The sequence below is a fragment of the Pristiophorus japonicus genome, chromosome 1 (assembly GCF_044704955.1).
Source record: "Pristiophorus japonicus isolate sPriJap1 chromosome 1, sPriJap1.hap1, whole genome shotgun sequence".
NCBI classification, from domain to species: Eukaryota; Metazoa; Chordata; class Chondrichthyes; family Pristiophoridae; genus Pristiophorus; species Pristiophorus japonicus.
Genome location: NC_091977.1, coordinates 314,399,625 through 314,419,841, shown reverse-complemented (window position 1 = coordinate 314,419,841; position 20,217 = coordinate 314,399,625). Strand labels below are relative to the sequence as shown.

The window sequence follows — 20,217 nt, the reverse complement described above, 5'->3', positions numbered from 1 at the left end:
GGTGTTGGCATGATGACATAGCTTCGAGATGCACAAGATGTCACATTCAATTTGGAGACTATAGTAGCAGAAAAGCACGACATGTCCATGTCATCTTCATTCCACAAATGGAAGCTCGAAGCTTCATTGGAGTTAAACAGAGAGGAGATACAAAGGGAACTGGTACTGACATAAACTTGGGATGGGAGTTAAAATTATAAAATTCATAGAATTATAGAGACAGAATTTTACAGCACAGAAACACAGGCCATTTAACCCAACAGGTATATGCCAGTATTTATGCTCCACATGAGCCTTGCTTCATCTAACCCCATCAGCATATCCTTCTATTCCTTTCTCTTTCATGTACTTATCTAGCTTCCCCTTAAATGCTATTCTATTCGTCTCAAGCACTCATGTGGTAACAAGGAGTTGACATGAGCTGAAATATTTGTAATGCTGAAGAGTAGTGACAGTTTATCTGGAGCAGATTATTGAATAGAAACTGAGCCAGAAGAAATAACTGTGCTGTTTATTATTGGTAATTTTGATGAGGAGACAGCTGTTGGAGTAAATTCAGAGGCTGATAGTAGGATAAAATGTCAGGAATAAATTAACTCTAAGAGCTTTTCATAGTTTTTGGAAGATTGAAGTTGGAGAGCCATGTCCTTATGGGTATGGCATAAAAATCGTTAATGTTGTGCTCCAAAGGTAGGCCAGGTTAGGCAATCATTAGAAGTGGGCGCTGTCATTCCTTACCATGCTTAAACCTTGTAGTTGGATTTGACTAAACCGCTGTGGCATTTTTACTGGTTGTAGCTTCTTGCTCTGTTAGTATATTCTTCTTTCTGTTCCCAGAAGGCAGGTGGACTGATGAAAAACCTATGTGGGGGAAAAACTTCTCTACTTAGGCAGGCGCAGAAGTGAAATGTTACCAGGTAGTGAAGGATACAATAATGATGCTGACGAAAATAAAATGTCACTGAGGTACTGGCCGACTTTTATAAGCGGGCATGAACAGCCTAGTTGCTTAGCAATAATAAGCTTTATGATATCACATGCCACCGGTTGAGCATGTGACTCCCCAGGGCGAGTAGGACAAGTAACAAGACTCCTGTGGTTTATGGATAATGTGAAACAAAAAGGAATAGACGTTCTAAAGAAAATTTTTATATGGGTTGACTATTGGTGAAGAAGCCATAAGTGAACTTGTGCTACATCAGAGAACGTGATATATTAGAGTGTGCTGTTGTGAGGGCAAGTGTACTTTGGTATAAATCTGGGTTTATAAAGAAAGAATTGCATTTATATAGCGCCTTTCACGACCTCAGGACATCCCAAAGCACTTTAAAGCCACTGAGGTACTTTTGAAGTGCAGTCACTGTTATAATGTAGGAAATGCAGCAGCCAATTTGCGCACAGCAAGCTCCCACAAACAGCAACATGATAACCTGTTTTAGTGATAAATTTTGGCCAGGACACCGGGGATAATGCCCCTGCTCTTTGAATACCGCCACGGGGTCTTTCATGTCTACCTCAGAGAATGGGCCTTGGTTCAATGTCTCATCTGAAAGATGGCATCCTCGATAGTACTCCCTCTGTACTGCACTGGGAGGGTTGGCCGAGATTATGTGTTCGAGTCTCTGGAGTGGGGACTTTAACCTACAAACTCGGAGGCGAGAATGCAGCCCACTGAGCCACGGCTGACATGGTCATGGACACTTCATTGCCAAGTTGATTGCCGTGTCCATTCCAGTGTCACCTTGGGGGTATAGCCTCAGTCACCCCACCCACAAAAGCACCTCAGGCGTATGCCTTATGCGTTTCAATAATTGGTAGCATGGCAGTATTAAGGCAAGCTGGCTCTGACACCAGAGGGAGCCTTTGATCTTGCTTGATGAGATGGGAGCAGTATATGCTAGGATGTTATTGTTGTAAACAATGCAAAAGATTGACCCCAGAAGTGTCACTGATAGACATTTAAGCAGAACAGTCTTTTTAAAGAAAAATAAAATGAAGGTCAACAAGACAGACGACAAAAAATGACAACACATTTTCTTCAATTATATCACAGTATTTTATGGATTGTAGTATGAGGTAAAGCAGCTTTAAATTGATCAGCAGCCACTGAGACTGGTGTCAGGATCCACTTAAAGGCTCATAAATTGTACACTTGAAAGCCTGAGCTATTTCAACTGCAAGCCAAAGAGAAGCCGTGGTGTTATTAATAATAATCAGGACTGATGGCATTTTAATGTGCTTCTGAATTGCATTAGGATATACATTACTTGCATTACTCAAAAAAACAATGTTGGAACCCGATTGTTCAATCCCAGTCTCTATATGCAGCCCTGACTGTTGTGTGTACACAGATAAATGCTTGATTGCATATTATTACAGTCACCAGATCTAAGCAACTACTACTTCAAGAACAAAACTAGTAGCATTTATTATCACATGCCACTGCTATAAGAACATAAAAAATTGTCCTAAATAGCCGATCCGTTATCTTGAAACTATGCCCCCTAGTTGTAGACTCTCCAGCCAGGGGAAACATTCTCCATGCACCTACCTGGTCAAGCCCTGTACGAATTTTATGCGTTTCAATGAGATCACCTCTCATTACTCTAAACAATGTCATCAATTCAATAAACAAAATCAGTAAACATTTTTTTTTAATTGCTTTTTAAACAATGGGGCCAGAATTGCCCCCCTCAAAGACCCCGTAGCACCTCTGGCTTCCTCTAACGGGCGCAAACGGGGTCTTTGCCTGGGCATGCCGGCCAGAGGCGCGCCCCCCGCCCCTCCCCCCGCCTCCCCTGAATTGCTCCCGGGGCTCTGCCGGCGAAAGTGATTTGTGCCATGCCCCGCGATTCGGTCACCAGTGTGACGCACACACGGCGATGATGTTATCGCTGTGTGCGCTGACCCCTTATCGCCCCGCGTCGACTCCTCCGAGGTCGGCATGGGGTGATGCCATCGACATCTCGGTGCGAGAAGCTGTGCCCGGCCCGGACGACCTTAAAGGGGAGGTGGTAGCGCGGCGGCCACCATCTTTTTTCAGTCGGCCCGACAATGGCAGTCGCTGGTGTGGCCGGGCTGCCAGCATGCAGACCAGCACCCCCTCTTGGGTGCTAGGCTGCTGGCCCGGCCAACGCCCTCCCTGGTGGCCCAGTAGACACCACTAAAGAGGTCGCAGTGGCCCTTCCCTTTAAAAGCAGGGGAGGAACGTTGTGACGCGTTAGCGTGACGCGGCATGTCCGCATCGCGCTGATGTGCTGAGCGTCATGCCTTGCAGTGCTGCTCAAACACCGCGCGAACGTCCGTTAGAAACATTTTTTTTCTCAAAAAGGCCAATTCCGCGGCAGGGCCGTGTTTCCTGCACAGACAGAAAAAAAAATCTAATTCAAATTGACCGCCCCAAACCCAACACTGGGCAATTTTGGCCCCAATGTGTTTTGAGTAACCTTATTGAAAGCTGAAGGTAGTAGCAGGTGGACATCAAAACTAATCACTGAATAAAATGGTTGAAAAGTTTACTACAGTATTTTAACTTGGAGCACAAGTTCAAGACACCAGATGCCATATTTTGTGATTGTGCAAAGCGTTTCAAAGTGACATACTTTGCTACAAATAAAAAAACAATTAAAAAAAAAGAAAGCCAGTCATTTATTGTTGGGTCTTTTTGACCTAGAGCAGACCTTTGCAAGCACCTACAACCAATGTTCCCTCTAATTTTTATTTTCGTGCACGATCCCTTTAAATTTTCTGTGTGGTATCTTTCCCAGCAGCAAAAGTTGGTGAGCAGCTTGTGCAGGACCTCCCGATTAATGCAAAGCCACGTGGCCGCACACTTTAGGGGGAACATTGCTTGCAACTCCCTTCTGACTGACCTCAGCAGTTAACAAGCAACTAAAATTTCTTATACTTGCCTATGTAGACCACATCCTACTTGAGCAATGGGCATAAAGGAACAGTTCAGATTAAACACAGCTCCATTTAACAGCCACATGTCGTAGCTGTACTAAGCAGAAGCAATGGTATGGGAGATCCAACAGTACTCTGAATACTTCAATGTAGATTTAATTTCTACCTGCTGATTTTTTATTTTCAATTTATTGGTAACAGAATATGTCCCTTCATCATTTCTTTTTGTCTTCAAAAGCTGTGGTGTTCAGTAATCAATGAAGAGAAAGATTGAATGAAATAATGAGTGTTATTTGCAAAAAAATTTACAAAAGGTGTCAGCCGTGGCTCAGTTGGTAGCACTCTCGCCTCTGAGTTAGAAGGTTGTGGTTTTAAGGCCCACTCCAGAGACTTGAGCACAAAAATCTAGACTGACACTTCCATGCAGTACTGAGGGAGCACTGCACTGTCAGAGGTGCCAGCTTTCAGAGGAGACATTAAACTGAGGTCCTATCTGCCCTCTCGGGTGACGTAAAAGATCCAATGGCACTTTTCCAAAGAGGAGCAGGGGAGCTCTCCTAGTGTTCTGGATGAAATTTATCCCTCAACCAACATCTAAAATAGTTGATCTGGTTATTTATTACATTGCTCTTTGTGGGACCTTGCTGTGCACAATTTGGCTGCCACGTTTCCTACCTTACAACAGTAACTATGTTTCAAAAGTATTTCATTGACTGTAAAGCACTTTGGGACACCCTGAGGTCGTGAAAGGCATTATATGAATGCAAGTCTTTCTTTCAAAACCCACCTTGTCCTGCACAGTGACTAAGATCAAATAAAAATGACTGTCTAACTTTGACCTTCCAACAGTTTTCGTTGGTACTGATCTCATGACTGGTTGGCAGGCATTTCATCTCTGGAGAATATAAACAGCTTCAGCAGCTTCATATTTCTATGCACACAGCAAAGTTTGATCTGTGTGTAGAATCTGTCACTATAACTAAACTTTAAAATTTGAAAGCAATTTAGTTCGTAATTATGTGAAGTTATAGTATTGCTCCTAGACCATTAATGTTTATTTTGTCTGAGGCGTAGTTCTGTTTAACCATCAATGCCTGTCTTGTTAACTTCAGTTGAACGTTTTGGACTAATTGGTATAAAGTCAGGCTATATTTCATTCTATATAGTTTCACTTACAGACTATTAAGATGCTGTGAAAAATTCAAATAACTCATATCAAACAGCTATTTAAGAGGCACGTGTAAAAAATAAGTAGTGCGGGAAACCCATGATTCAGTACATTAGCCAGTTTTCCACTTTTTTACACACCTTTGGTCATTTTCTGCAGTTTCCCATTTGCAGAAATGCATCATGTTTGTGAACAATGAAATGATTAAAGTACGAGCAAGTCTCCCTTGACATTGTTTATGATATGTCAGAGTATACATCTATTGATAGTGTGTCAGCCAATGGCTTAGTGGGTAGCAATCTTGCCCTTGAGTCAGAAGGTTGTAGGTTGAAGTCCCACTCCAGAGACTTGAGCACAGGAGTCCAGGCTGACACTCCAGTGCAGTACTGAGGGAATGCTGCACTGTCGCGTAAGTACGTAATAGGTGCTGGCTTTCAGATGAGACGTTAAACCAAGGCCCCGTTTGCTCTCTCAGGTGGACATAGAAGATCCCATGGCACTATTTCGAAGAAGAGCAGGGGAGTTATCCCCGGTGTCCTGGCCAATATTTATCCCTCAATCAACATAACAAAAACAGATTATTTGGTCATTATCACATTGCTGTTTGTGGGAGTTTGCTTTGTGCAAAATTGGCTGCTGCGTTTCCCACATTACAATAGTGACTATGCTCCAAAAGTACTTCATTGGCTGTAAAGCCCTTTGGGACGTCCGGTAGTCGTGAAAGGCGCTATATAAATACAAGTGTTTTCTTTCTTTAATGGCAGTGTTCCACCATGGAACGCGGTGTATTGGTACATAATACAGTGGATCTGTGGCTTTGCTCATTGACAAAAATTACAGAAACTATTATCTCCTTGTAGCCATCTCCCACTATCCAATTCCTTTACTTTTGTCTTATCTCCCTCTCACGCTTTCTCTCACATATACTTTTATTGTTGTCTGGGTTTGTCTCTCTTTTTCCCTTTGTGTAATTTTCTCCTTGATTATGTTTCACCCCTTACAGGCCCCAAGTTTCCACACGCGGCAAAACAGGCGCCCCTCCGAGCTGGGCGCCCGTTTATCGCGCCGAAAACGGCGCCTGAAAAAAAATGTGCTATTCTCAAGCGCTTTGCAGCGCGATGTCAGCTTGGCGCGGCGCCCAGGGGGCGGAGCCTACCACCCGCGCCGATTTTGTAAGTAGGAGGGGGCGGGTACCATTTAAATTAGTTTTTTTCGTGCCGGCAACCCTGCGTGTGCGCGCACGTGCAGTGTGAAGGAAACATTGGCATTCGGCCATTTTTGTAGTTCTTTGTAGCTGTTCAATTTTTAACATTTTTTAATAAAACCACATTGCCCTTCCATGATCAGCACTGAGGCTTCTTGCAGCAGTGAGAAGGCTGCAGGAAGCCTCAGAAGTTGAGGCAGCCGTTTCCCGACGGGCCCGACTTCTGAGGCTTCCTGCAGCCTTCTCACTGCCTCCCACCCCCCCCCCCCCCCCCCCCCCCGCTGCCATCGGGAACGGCTGCCTCCACACTACCTCCTCCCCCCCCCCTGCCGTCGGGAACGGCTGCCTCAACTTGTGAGGCTTCCTGCAGCCTTCTCCCTGCCTGAAGCACTTTCACACAGGTAGGAACATGGTTTATTTAATCTTTTCTTTGCTTATAAATTTTTATTCAGGTTGGAATTATTTGTATAATATTTGTATAAGTATAACTAAGGATTTATTGTAGAATGTAATGACTTCACTTCCCCGCCCCCCCCACCTCGTTCCGGACGTCTAATTTGTAACCTGCGCCTGATTTTTTAATGTGTAGACAAGGTTTTTTCAGGCCTACAAAAATCTTCACTTGCTCCATTCTAAGTTAGTTTGGAGTACGTTTTCACTGGAAACTTTGAAATCAGGTGTCAGTGGCCGGACATGCCCCCTTTTGAAAAAAAAATTCTGTCCAAAAGTGAAACTGTTCGACATGACTAGAACTGCAGAAAACTTAAATGTGGAGAATTGCGATTTCTAAGATACTCCGTTCTCCACCAGTTGCTCCTAAAAATCAGGAGCAAATCATGTGGAAACTTGGGGCCACAGTTTCTGTCTCTCTGTAACTCTCATTCTGTGTGTTTTTTCTTCTTCCTGTATCTCTGGTACTCTGGTACTCTTGTCTTGTTTCTCCACCTCTCTTCCTCTCTCTGGTGCATGTTTCATGCTCTCCTATTCATCCCGGCTGCCACAGAAACCTGGAGCCAGCCTTTAGGCTCCTATCCTGCAATAGCTATCGCAGTGATCATGGGCCCAAGTTTGCCCCCAGAGTTAGAACGGCGCACCTCCGTGTGGTGCGCCGACATTTTAGAACAGAAATGGCACCTATTATTTACCTTGGTATTCTCCCCGCAGTCCGGTCGATCCAGGCCCTTGGTACAGCGCAGCAGAACACATGGAAGGCGGGGCCAGGTATCGGTGCTGAAAACAGTGCCGGGACCTCTGCACATGCGCGCTAGAGTGTGCGCGCATGTGCATTAACTCCTCGCAGCCCAAATCTCTGCAGGCTGTGTGGGAGGGGCCCAAAGCATGCTGCCCCTAGCCCTGGCCGAATGGGCTCCTCCGATGCCGCGTTCATGTGAGCAGTCCCTCAATGGCCCTAGCAGCATTATTTCAGTGGCTGTGCCTATGTGTGGGCACACACTTTGATTTAACGTATCTTAAATATTTTATGACAAGATTGGGATCTTCACAGCATAACTTGCCGAAGGCATTATTGTCAACCAGCAAGTCAAAGGCAGGAGATGCTCGGCAACAGGGTCAATGTGTGTGTGGGCCACATGAAGCATTCAGAGAGCGGGGACGACTTCATGCGGCGTGTGAAAGTGAAGGAACAGGCCAAGAGGGGTCGAGGCAGATGGGGACCAGGCTCGAGCTGAATTACCAAGCTGGCTGAGGCCACAAAAGCAAACTTTGAACAAACCAAGGCAAACAACCAACAGCTGCTGGCACCAGTCCAATATCGGTTCGTGGCGTTATTTTGTTGACCAAATCGAATACATTTTGTGCGGTGTGTGTGTCTCTCTCTCACTCAAAAAATCCCCCCTCCCCCATTAAGATGCCGTGTTCGCCACCCATCATGCCCAGCCCCCCCCAGCCTGCCGCATTGAGCCTTCTCCCTCCCCCCCCCCCCCAACCCCCCGTTCAGATGCCGCGTTCTCCCTCCCCTATCCCACGCCGAAGGGACTCTCACACGGCCAGCCGCTGCCAAGTTTAGTTGAAGGTAGGATTTACTTCAGTTCTTTATTTGTTAATTTAATTATTTATTTCAGTTCTTTATTTTTTAAAGAATGCTTATTACTATTTATGCTTTGTTTGGTGTTTGGTGGTGCTTTAAATGTAGTTACTTGCGCCGATTCCTTAACTCTAGGTAAGTTTTTCTGTGCGGACAGTTAGTTTGGAGCAACTATTTGCTGGCCAAACTCGCTTAACTGGCCAAAACAGGCATAAGTGGCTGGGAACGCCCCCTTTTGGAAAAAAAATAAAACCTAACTAACTCACTTACACTGGCGCAAAGTAAATGGCCAGAATTGCAACTAAAAACATACACCAGAAAAATCAAGTTGCTCCAAAAAAAACGGAGCAACTCCTGGGGAAATTTGGGCCCCATATCTCTGTCTGGGAGTGAACAGCTCAGTGTGTCATCTTGTTAAAGTTGTTTGGAGATGATAGGAGCCAGGGCCTGTGTTAAGCGGGAAGCTAAAACCTGCCATTGGCATAAGGAGAGAACAGGAGTAGAGCTTAGAATATAGCTATTGCTGCATTATTAATTAATGGCCCAGAAATCTCGGTCGGTTGCTTCCCGTGGGCGAAACAGGGACATTTTTTTTAAAAGATGCGCACTTACCTGAAGTTGCTGTGCCCACCCGAGTTCCCAGTCCTGAGGTCTTCACTCACTGCGCGTCGCAGCGCGTGCACGTGATGACGTGCACAAGGCTGGAGCTGCCATCACATGGCTCTGGGCAGCCAATCAGGTAGCTAACTCCGTAAGTTAGTTCCCATTATTATGATTGAGAACCCCTTCCCCCAACACCCAAAACACTAATAAAAATTAGAAAAAATACCCCACATATTTTTATTAATTTAAATTAAAGTTATTTATGTGTTAAAAAATATATATTATTCCGATTTTTAAAAAAGTTTTTAAAATTAGGATTTAAAATAAACTTACCATAGGGTTTTTAACAACACAATGTGTTTTTATAACTTTATTTTAAAATGTTTTTGCGTATTTTAAAAATCTTATGCTTGTAAAAGTAGGCTATGCGTCTGCTTTTATCAGGCGCAAGAATTTTCAGGACATTTGCTGGGCAAGATATAGGTAAATACCACAATCTTGCCTTTGCAAATGTCCTGGTTGCCGAGATGCAGAGAATCTGTCAAGCTCCAGCTTGACCGATCGCAAAAGCTGGTTTTCGGCACGTGCGCATTGTGCGCTGAAAACTCTTTTTTCCAATGTCTTCCCGGGTCCGTACACACTCAGTACAGACCCAGGAGGCCGGAATTTCTGCCCCAATATTAATGCTGCTGTTCCTGGCTGCTATTTGTCTTTATCTTCTGTGATTGTTACTGGGCTGTTTGTTTGGCAGTATTCATTATATAGTATTAGTGACTCTCCTGCGTTGCTGCACACAGGGACTCAAGAGTTGCATTGGTTTAAAAAAATGTCTCCCCTAAATACACCTCCATGACGAGATGATATCATTCCTTAAATCAGCATAGAATTCAGTCGGAACTGAATTACTTAATTATATTTATAAAATCAAGAGACGTTTCACCAAAAGAAATAACTTGGGACTAAAAGTGGGTGGGGTGGAGATTAATCATTATTTGACATAAACTTTTATTTATTTCATTATTATTATTAAGGGGAAGCATATGTTATTAGAATCCATCACACACTGGGCTCACGAGGCTGGGACAGAATTATTCAGCTATTTTTATAAAATCAAGATAGGTGCTTAGCAAAAGAATGAACTCAAATGAATTTGAACTAAAAGTGGAGGGAGTTTAATAATGATTTGAGGGAGCTCTATCGCAAACTTTTACTTATTTCTATTATTTTAAACGGAAGTACATCAATTTGGCCTCCTTAATGCAGTAGCTTGATGGGGTTAGGCCGAGATTATTTATTGACCATTATAAAATGAAGACAAAGGAATGAACTCAACATATTTCAAGTAAAAGTGGCGAAGTTTAATTATAATTTGCATTAGCTCTCGAACAGACTTTTATTTATTTTATTCCTGGTCAGGGAATTAGGTCTAGATCCTCACTATTTTCCTCCATATATGTTGAAAGATATCAATCAACTAACAGAGTCACACCTCTGGGGAAAAAAATATTGTCCTCTCACTGCATTGACACCACATCCGTTTTACAGGCATCCAAGGATACAGTATGCTGGGCGGCGAATGCACGCACATCTCAGGCTGGAAATGCACCGGCCACCATTTTGGTAAAGGCTGAGGTATGAGCGCCCAGAGACTGCATCTGAACCGGGCTTTAGGCTCTTTGCATATGAAAATGGGGGGCAAACACCTGCTTCAGAACTCCTTCCCAAAATTGGACTGCCCTGAATGCAGCTGGCTCCAGGCCCGGTATGTTAAAGAAAACCAAGTCTACATAAGAACATAAGAAATAGCAGGAGTAGGCCACCTGGCTCCTCGGGCGTGCTCCGCTATTTAATAAGTTTATGGCTGATCTACGTATGGCCTAACCTATGGTCCTTAAAGGGACCGCTGGAGCCCGGCATCAAAAAAGTACATTTTATGAATGCTCCTCCCGGCTCTACAGCAGTTCCAAAGATTATTCCCGGCTCCTCCTGATTGACCATCTTGGCCCCCCCCCCCCCCGATTTACATGAGGGCCACTCTTGGCGACACAGCGGCAAAAAGTCTACATCCGCTTTGCTGGCGAGTGGCCTGAGGGGTACCCAATTGGCAGCATTAGGCCTACTCTATCCAATTTCAGCCTCAAGACATCGAAGACAATGCTTTGGAGAGGCTGAAGCTGTCAAGTACAAAGTTTGGTGAAGGTACACACAAATACAAAAGACCATTTTACAATTCGATTTAATCATGTTAATCCGAAACATTTAATTTAAGGTCTTTTAAACATTTTGGACATTAGAAATTTCTGTTATTGTGGAAAAAATAATGGTGGATGAAAATTCTTTCAAAAAGTGATTTAATTGGTTCAGCTTCTTTTCTTTTATTAAGAGGTTCCTCTTGACTGGGCATTTTCATACGTCCTTAGTAGTTTCGCACTGGTAATTTTCATGTCACTTTCCTATCTTTTGATTCGTATTACATAGGATTACATAGAATCCTATGTAATAGGACATACACTCTGCATGTTCCCTACCTTTTCAGTTATGAGTTTTACTTTGAACCAATATACAAAGTTTAATGGGAAAAATGTGACATTGCAGGAGTACGTGGTTAAGGAACAGGAAGTATGTGCAGATCCAATATATGAAATATATATTATGAGTGGGATACAGATTTACCTGTATTTATTATTGCTATAGTTCACCTGTATTATGGCCAAAGTCTGATCTGGGATGAGTCTGTGTGGGTAACGGAACTGGGGGCTTGAATGCAGTACAGTTCTTGTTGAAATAAGTCAATACAAGGAGTTTGAGCGTGTTAAATGTTTCCTCTGGTGATAATTTTGAAACTGTTACACTCATAATAAATGATCAGACTGAGTACTGTGTGTAATGAGTAAGTGTGACCTTAGCTCCTTTATTAAGGTTCCAGAGTGCAGGTACCTTGTGGGTGGCCTGCTTATATACTGTGCTCCCAATGGATGCTGGGATCCCTTGGGACTCCAACAGGTAGGCCCTCTGGTGGACAGGTGTGATGCAGGTTACAAGGGGTTAAATACATAACAGAAACAAATTGTGATAATTCCCCAGAACAGTACAAAAAAAGTATTTTATTCAGTGCAGTCACACACTCTGTTCCAAACCAGCTCCATTACAGTTACTACTCAGAATGTCCCAAAAGATGCCCCCAAGCAAAATCTATATTAGTAGACTAAACACTGCATGGTATTGCACTTTACCACAGTGCCGCAAGTCAGGTTGCAAGAACTCACAGCTTTATTTTTAAAACATTTTTTGCCGCAGTGGAGAGAGATTTTGCCCGAAATAAAATTGAAGTCTCCTAACTATTACTGGTTACGAAGAGGTGGGGGTCAATATTCCCCCTAATTTTAAGTTTGGGTGCGCGGTCCCTTGAAGGGGCTGCACGGCCCATTCAAAGTTTTGAGCATGCACAAAATTTTATATTGTAAAGGCTGGTCCCGCAGACAGCTGCGTAGCCATGCAGCTTCGAGGGAACGTTGGTGGGTTTTGTGACATATTGATAGTTAAGACCTCTGCAAGTATCGGGAATCGAACAGATCATCAGCTGCAAGCCCCAGAGGAAGGGCAGCACTGAGCAAGACATTTTTAGAGAATTCTAAGATCAAGTACTAAGTTTAGTGATTTATTTCATTGTTTAAAATGTGTTTAGCATGCTGTAAATTTAAATTTACAAATACATCAGCAGTTGCTCAAAAGGCAACATGATGAAGTAAGGAGAGGGTTGATAAGAGTATTGCGGCTGATGTTGTGTGTATGGACTTTGAAAAGGCGTTCGATTAAAATACCATATAATAGACTTGTTAGCAACATTGAATCCCATGGGATTAAAGGGGCAGTGTCTGTGTGGATACAAAACTGGCTAAGGGACAGAAAGCAGTGATGAGCAGTTGTTTCTCAGACTGGAGGGATATGTACAGTGGTGTTCCCCAGGGGTCAGTGTTGGGACCACTGCTCTTTATGATATATATTAATGACCTGGACTTGATATACAGGGCATAATTTCAAAGTTTGCAGATAACATGGAACTAGGAAATTTAGTAAACAATGAAGAGGATAGTAGCAGACTTCAGGAGAACACAGACAGACTAGTAAAATGGGCAGACACGCAGCAAATGATATTTAATGCAAAGAAGTTGAAGTGATTGATTTTAGTAGATATAATGAGGAGAGGCAATATAAATTAAATGGTACAATTTTAAAGGGGGGTGCAGGAACGTAGAGACCTGGGGGTGTACGGACACAAATCTTTGAAGATGGTAGGACAAGTTGAGAAGGCTGTAAGAAAAGCATACAGGATCCATGACTTTATAAATAGAGGCATGGAGTACAAAAGCAAGGAAGTTATGCTAAACCTTTATAAAACACTGGTTAGGCCCCAACTGGAGTATTGTGTCCAATTCTGGGTACCACACTTTGGGCTAGAAATTCACCACCGCAACAATCGAATTAGCAACATTTTTTGGCGTTGAAAGTATTTTTTGGTGCTAAATAAATTTAAGGCCATTTTGCTAGTTTCGCCAATGATGTAACGCCGTCGTTTAAAAAAAAATAAGGGCCGATATTTTTTAGAACCGTTTTTGTGACGTCACTCGGTGTCAAAACCAACGATAACGCCATTTTTGAGAGTTTCCCCAATAAGAACATTTTTAAGGACAGTGATAAATAAATTTGAAAAACCTGGTCGAGTCTGATCGAAATTGGCGTTAACTGCGCCATCTTGGGAAACTGAGCTTCTGCAGAAATGTACTGAACAAACTCTCGTGGTTTTGAAAAATCATTGTTTTTTTTTTAAACACACATTTCCAACAACTCTAAGGTGGGCCTCACATGTAACACATATTTGCCTTTTTTAAATAAAATCTACTCTAAATCATTGGAAGAGGAAGGCAAGACTTACCCGAATGCCCGTGCACCGAGACCGGGGAGTAGAATTTACTTTTAAGCAGTGCGTTGTAATAATCTGAAATTCACTGCCTAAAAGGACATAAGAAGCAGATTGAATAACTTTCAAAAGGGAATTGGATAAATATTGAAAAGGAAAAATTTGGAGGGCTATGGAGAAAGAGTAGTGGAGCAGGACTGATTGGACAGCCCTTTCAAAGAGTCAATACGGGCTCAATGGGCTGTTTGGCCTCTTTCTGTGCTGCATCTTTCTCTGATTCTATAAGGTTTTTTTTGTGATTCATTTGATCAGTTTTATGGTACTTGCTGACTTGTGAAACTCTTTTTGAGTTTACCTGTGAAAACATAAAACATGTATCCGTGCCACCCGACCTGGATGACACACACAAGACATTTACAAGGCCTTTTTTTTTTTTTTTTTTGTGGTTTTTTTTTTTGGGCACTAAAATCAAATTTTTCCTTTTTTCCAGTGCCCCCTATAAAAGGAGAGGGGGACACTAAAAGCACCGGCAATTAAAACAAATTAAACTTTAAAACGTAAAATCAAATTAAAATTTGGTTGCCGGGCGTGATGATGCACTCCAGTCCCTCCGGTGCCCACCTCTCGCGGAAGGCCGCGAGCGTACCGGTGGACACCGCGTGCTCCATCTCCAAGGACACCCTGGACCGGATGTAAGAGCGGAAGAGAGGCAGGCAGTCAGGTTGAACGACCCCCTCGACCGCCCGCTGCCTGGACCGGCTGATGGCACCCTTGGCCGTGCCCAGGAGCAGTCCTACGAGGAGGCCTTCGGACCTACCCGCTCCCCTCCGCACAGGGTGCCCAAAGATCAGGAGAGTGGGACTGAAGTGCAGCCAGAATTTCAGGAGCAGCCCCTTCAAATAGTGGAACAGGGGCTGCAACCTCGTGCATTCAATAAAAACATGGAACACGGACTCCTCCAGACCGCAGAAATTGCAGGCGGCCTGGGAGTCCGTGAACCGGCTTAAAAATTTATTGCACGGCACTGCTCCGTGCACCACCCTCCAGGCCAAGTCCCCGATGAATAGTGGGAGGACCCCTGCGTAGAGTGCCCTCCATCGGGGACCCCCGCCTCCTCCGGACGGCAAGATGGTACGCCATGGCGTGTCCGGACGGCCGGCGAGGATGGCAAAGTTGAGGGTGTGCAGGAGCAGCCCGTACAGGAAACCCCTCCGCGCGGAACTGAAAGGCACGGAGGGGATTTCCCCGAGGCGGCTCAAGTTGTGAGGCGCTGACTTGTGAATAATAGCTTTGGAAGAAAAACCTGAGCAGTTTGATTGCCCCGTTTCATGCTGGTTACTCTTTCCTCATTAACACTTGTGCTACCAGTTGAGTGACTGGTTTTGATTCATTCACAATTGGGCAATCAACTATTTGATTGGCAGCTTAACAGGTAATGGTTGATTGAGTTTTCCAAACTTGTGACTCTGTTGAGGTGAGATGCTTTTGAAGTGTGAGACCTCAGATGCCACAGTTTGTGGTGTAATATTTTTAGAAGGTGTGACACTGTGGATGTACGTTCAGTGTAATATTTGTAATTACGCGGTAAATTTCCATCGTTAGCAGTCCTGGCGCACACAGATTCATGCACTGGAGACGCAGATCGTGAATTCACGCATGCGTCCGGTTTGCGGGAAACTGATCCGTCCATTCAAAGATGGATGGAAATTCGGGGAGCCACGAATCTGATGCACACCAGATTCCTAATTCGTGCTTCAGGTACATGAAGCTCTCCACAAGGATCCCCTAAAGAGAACATTTGCCCCGTGTAAGTAGATAGATCCTGCTCTGTAGTCAACAGTGCACAACTACAAGTAAGCTGGTAATATTTTAAAAGGAAAGAGTTTCCAAAAGATATCCCCAAAAGTAGTTGAGTTTTTTTCTGTTGGAGAAGGTAATTACCTGGCAGTTATGTGAAACAAACGTTAGACGTCACTTGTCAGCCCAAGACCAAATGATGTCCAGATTGTGACCGGGTGAGTTGAAGCGGAGTGGGAGGAGGTGCGTGTGGAGCATAAACACCGGCATGGACCAATTGGGCCAAATGGCCTGTTTCTAATTCGATAAAACTCGATGTGATTCTGCTGTAGCCTAGCATGGCTGCTCCATTATTGGACGAACAGCTGAGAATACATGTCCCAACAGGGACCGAGAGAAACATTCATTTTTTTTTGATTTAAATGGCAACATGATAACTGCACATCAATGTGGAGGGCAGATGGGGAAATGCATCAATAAACCCATGGCATTATTTAGTGAATGCATGTCATTTTTGAGGCAGTTTGAGGTGGTAGACAATACAAAGGTAAAATTGTAAGGGTTCATTCTTCATTCCTGTTTTCCATCCAATGGTTTATTGACATTTATTTTCACTGTAAATTCAAGAAAACCTGTAGCTATCAAAACACTGTTACGGCTTTTAACACACTAAGGTTGCTTTTAGGTAGAAATAGAAATGAAGAGTAATTTAGGGTTGCATATACTGAAATTGCCACACACCTTTTTGAGTTCATTGTTATCATTAAATTGAGATGTTTGTGTAGCATTTTTATTAATGTTCCTTTGATATCTGTATTCCACCCACCCCCCCGATCTCGCAGTAGTCGCTGTGACAGGAAGTTCTGAAACTGAGCCAGATTGAACTTCCAAGTGTTTTTCAAGTGATTGGTTACAAATCACTACACTAACTGGTACGTGAACACAGCTGACAACTAGCAGTCACAGAGGTGAAGGGTGATTGAATGGCTGTGAAGAATAAAAGGGGAGGGGGGAAAGTAAGAGGAAAATTGGAGGTTAAAGATAGGTCTGAATGATCAGATTTTAGACTCTGGTTCTGATCAATTCGTGTCTTGTGTTTCACTTCCACCACCATGGCCGCAGTAATAGTACTCTTATAATAATTTTAGATGGTTATCTTTGCCAATTGTCTTCATGGGATTTTTTGTTTTACCATTTCTTTTTTTTCAATGTTTGAATTTAAACAGTCTCAATCCAAATAATTAATGTTAACTTGTGGAGGCTTTGGGCCTCAGGCCTCTGTTGTACTGCAGGCCTGTAAAAATGTGTTTATACAGTACATTTGTGGTGAGGGTGATTCCAAAAAAAATAGTGTTTTCAATATGAGAACCAGCTGCGACTTTCTTGTGCACATGACTCATCCATTTTTTATTGGGTGGGAGACTGAGGCCACTGACATAGAGAGACTGATTGAGAATCGTGTTTATTTTGCAGAGTATCCTAGCCACAGACCCACACACACTTGAACATCTATCGTCTTGTTTTTTTTCCCCCTCAGTTCCTGTTATAAAAACAGAACCCGCCGACGACTACGAACCTGCCTTAGTCTATGGATCGCTTAATCAAGGGATGAGCCCAGTGTCCCGGTCTTACTACTCCCAACAGGTCATGACACCCGAGATGACACCGGATCCTGGTTCCTGCCTTGTAAGTAGCTTTCCCTCTTGTCAGCAGAGGAACACTGGGTTATCATCCTCCCCAACTACAGGTCACAAGCAGCATGAAATTACACCCGTCACTTACACCAAATGCGTCAGCAGCACAGCCAGCGCTCAGCTCAGTCACCAGCAGTCTGGAGCAACAGTGCCCACTGTTCAAGAAGCACATAGATCTGTTGTAGTGCATCCAAGTTCACCCACTCATTCAGCACACGTTATGATGCAGCCCCAGATGAGTCAGCAGCTGAACAGTAGCTGTTCCCATGGTTTCCAGCAAACTCTGTATCCCAACAATCTTTCTCCTCAAGGCCCTTCCGCTTCCCCAGAGGCCGCTTATGTGCAGCCCTTCCATCCAGATAACTCAGCAGCCATGGGTCAACAGCAGCAAGCTCAGAAACCTCCAAGAAATGGATCTCAATCTAATCAATCAATGATGCCGCCAATGCACCAAGAAAACAGTCAGGATTTGACTCCCTTGCAAGTTACCGTGAAGCAGGAGCCTCAAGAACTGGATCAATTGTATCTCGATGATGGTAGGTGCATTATTATCATCATTGTTTTTGTTCCAAAAATTAGGCTTAAATTTGAAAATTGCATTGACTCATTCCATTTATTACAGGAGTTAATAATTGACCTTGGTAATGGTTGCTCGTTACATCTGCATCCATGGGTTATTTTGTCACAATCTTTCGCTTTTGCACAGCAAGTGATTAAAATAAATAAATCACATGTATCAGCAGCAGTCTTGATAGTAAGAAAGTCAATTAGATAATGATCATATCTGTGGCCATGCTAAACCTTTCAATTCTTTTCACATTGCTATATTTAATATGATTCCGTAAGCATCTGTACAGCTATTTGTTGAAACCATCTGGTTGTGTTTTCTTCTTCTGTGGTCCTTGGTTACTGGGTGACTACCAAATCACATAGAGTGTTAGACCAACTTGCACAGTGCTCTGCTGGATTAGCGCTTAGATGGTAGACCGCCTGGGAATACCAGGTGCAAAAAGCTTTCTGGGCCTGGCCAACTTGGCCATCCACAGGTCTGAGTTAGACGTGGCCCATGGGGGGATGGTCCCTCTGGCTGCCTGCCTCTCTTCCGTGGTCTTCTCAGTGCCTGGGTGGCCTTGAAGAATGAGCTGATACACTTGAGGCCTTTTTTGACCGGTGGGACCTCAGGGCTGGAGTATGTAGTGGACAGTAGTAACAATATTATATTATTATTTAAGTTTATAAGCTTCCTTTGTTTTTTATTATGGTTAAGCTTTTTATTAGTTGTACCCCTCTAGAAATGGGGTACTTTTGTTTGGTTTTTGGTTGATGACACTGGAGCAACCCAGTGGTCACTTTAGAAAAGTCATACTCAATGTTAATTGCAGACATTCGGATGCATTTGCCTCCCAGCTTCAATCAGAGAGAGATAAGTAGGATACTAAATCATATTTGATATATAATATGCATTGTTTGCCTATTGAAAACTGGTGGTGGGGGGGGGGGAAATGGTGGAGGAGAGGGAGGGGTGTGTAAGATGGTTTCAAGTATGAAGTCAATTTTTTAGTCATTATGACTTTGATTATTCAATTTAGACCAGAGGTCTGACATCAAATATTATGTGAAAGCTTTCATTTTTAAAATTATTTATTTTGAATGGCAAATGTTATTAGCTCGGATAACATTTTAATACTCTCCGTGATCTGCATTTTGACCTCCTCTTTCCAGAGCTGTCTGACCAGCGTAATGAAACAGGGACTTAACCAGCCCAATATACTGGGGCTGATTTTCATTATGCAAGTGCGGTGGACCTTCTGCGTGAGGTCAGGACTCATTTGCATCTGATTGGCGAGCTGTGAATGCTAATTCGACACTCATAGGCAATTTGCCAATAAGGGGGTGGGGTGGGTGAACCGAGCCGCAATTACAGACTTATAGAGACGGGGAGTCAATCTGAGTGGCGGCGGGGGGGGGGGTGGGCGAGGAGTGGAGGATGACATGAAATGACCAGCCATAGACTGGAAAGTTGTGCTCTGCCTGGCCTCACTAAAATCTGAAGACTTAGCTATGCTGTTTCTGAAGCGGCCTGCAACTGTCCCTTGCAGAACACACTCAGCCCATTCGTACCTGATAACTGGATTGGGGCCCTATGCGTGCCATAGATCCCCGACATAAACCTTAGAGAGGCATCTGCCACCCAGTTCCAGGACCGGTTGTAAATGGCGACAGCAGTATAGCGCCATGGGTTTCAGAGCACTATCACCCCATTCCTGCCCAGTGGAGGCAGTGAAAATTGGGCCCACTGCGTGCATCAATTTGTTTCATAGTTAAATGAATGTGTATTATGACCTGTGAGCCCTGTAGTGCCCCAGGTACATCGGACCAATATCAACCACATCCACTCTATCTTGCATTTGACAAGCTGAACTATTTCTCAGGTGATATTGGCTTCTTCTCTACAAGGCATTGTGAGATATTTTTGGACTCCCGTGCTTCCTGTTTTTCCATTCTGCTCCTAATACAGGGCTTGGTGTGGTATTTTGGAGTTTTGAATTCTAAGCACATGACTGAGGAACATTTACTCCTTTTTATCATCTACATGCTGCCCCTCGCCGACATCAACCGAAAACACATCGCAGGATCCACATGTATGCTGGCAACACCCAGCTCTACCTCACCACCACCTCTCTTGATGCCTCCACTGTCTCTGATTTGTCCCACTGCTTGTCCGACATCCAGTACTAAATCAGCAGAAATTTCCACCAACTAAATTGTCTCCGGTCTCCACCGCAAAATCTGTTCCCTAGCCACGACTCCATCCCTCCCCCTGGCAAACGTCTGAGGCTGAACCAGATTGTTCGCAACCTTGGTGTCGTATTTGACCCTGAG

At 43.8% G+C, this 20,217-nt stretch overlaps 1 protein-coding gene across 1 annotated transcript in view; it reads left to right on the top strand.

Annotated features, from left to right (window-relative positions):
• The window catches only part of nfatc1 (nuclear factor of activated T cells 1), a 334,609-nt gene that overhangs the window by 169,312 nt on the left and 145,080 nt on the right, over nt 1–20,217 (top strand). The window contains exon 9 of the mRNA XM_070888572.1: nt 17,178–17,326. Within this exon, the coding sequence (XP_070744673.1) occupies nt 17,178–17,326 (149 nt within the window). The remainder of the gene's footprint in view (nt 1–17,177; nt 17,327–20,217) is intronic.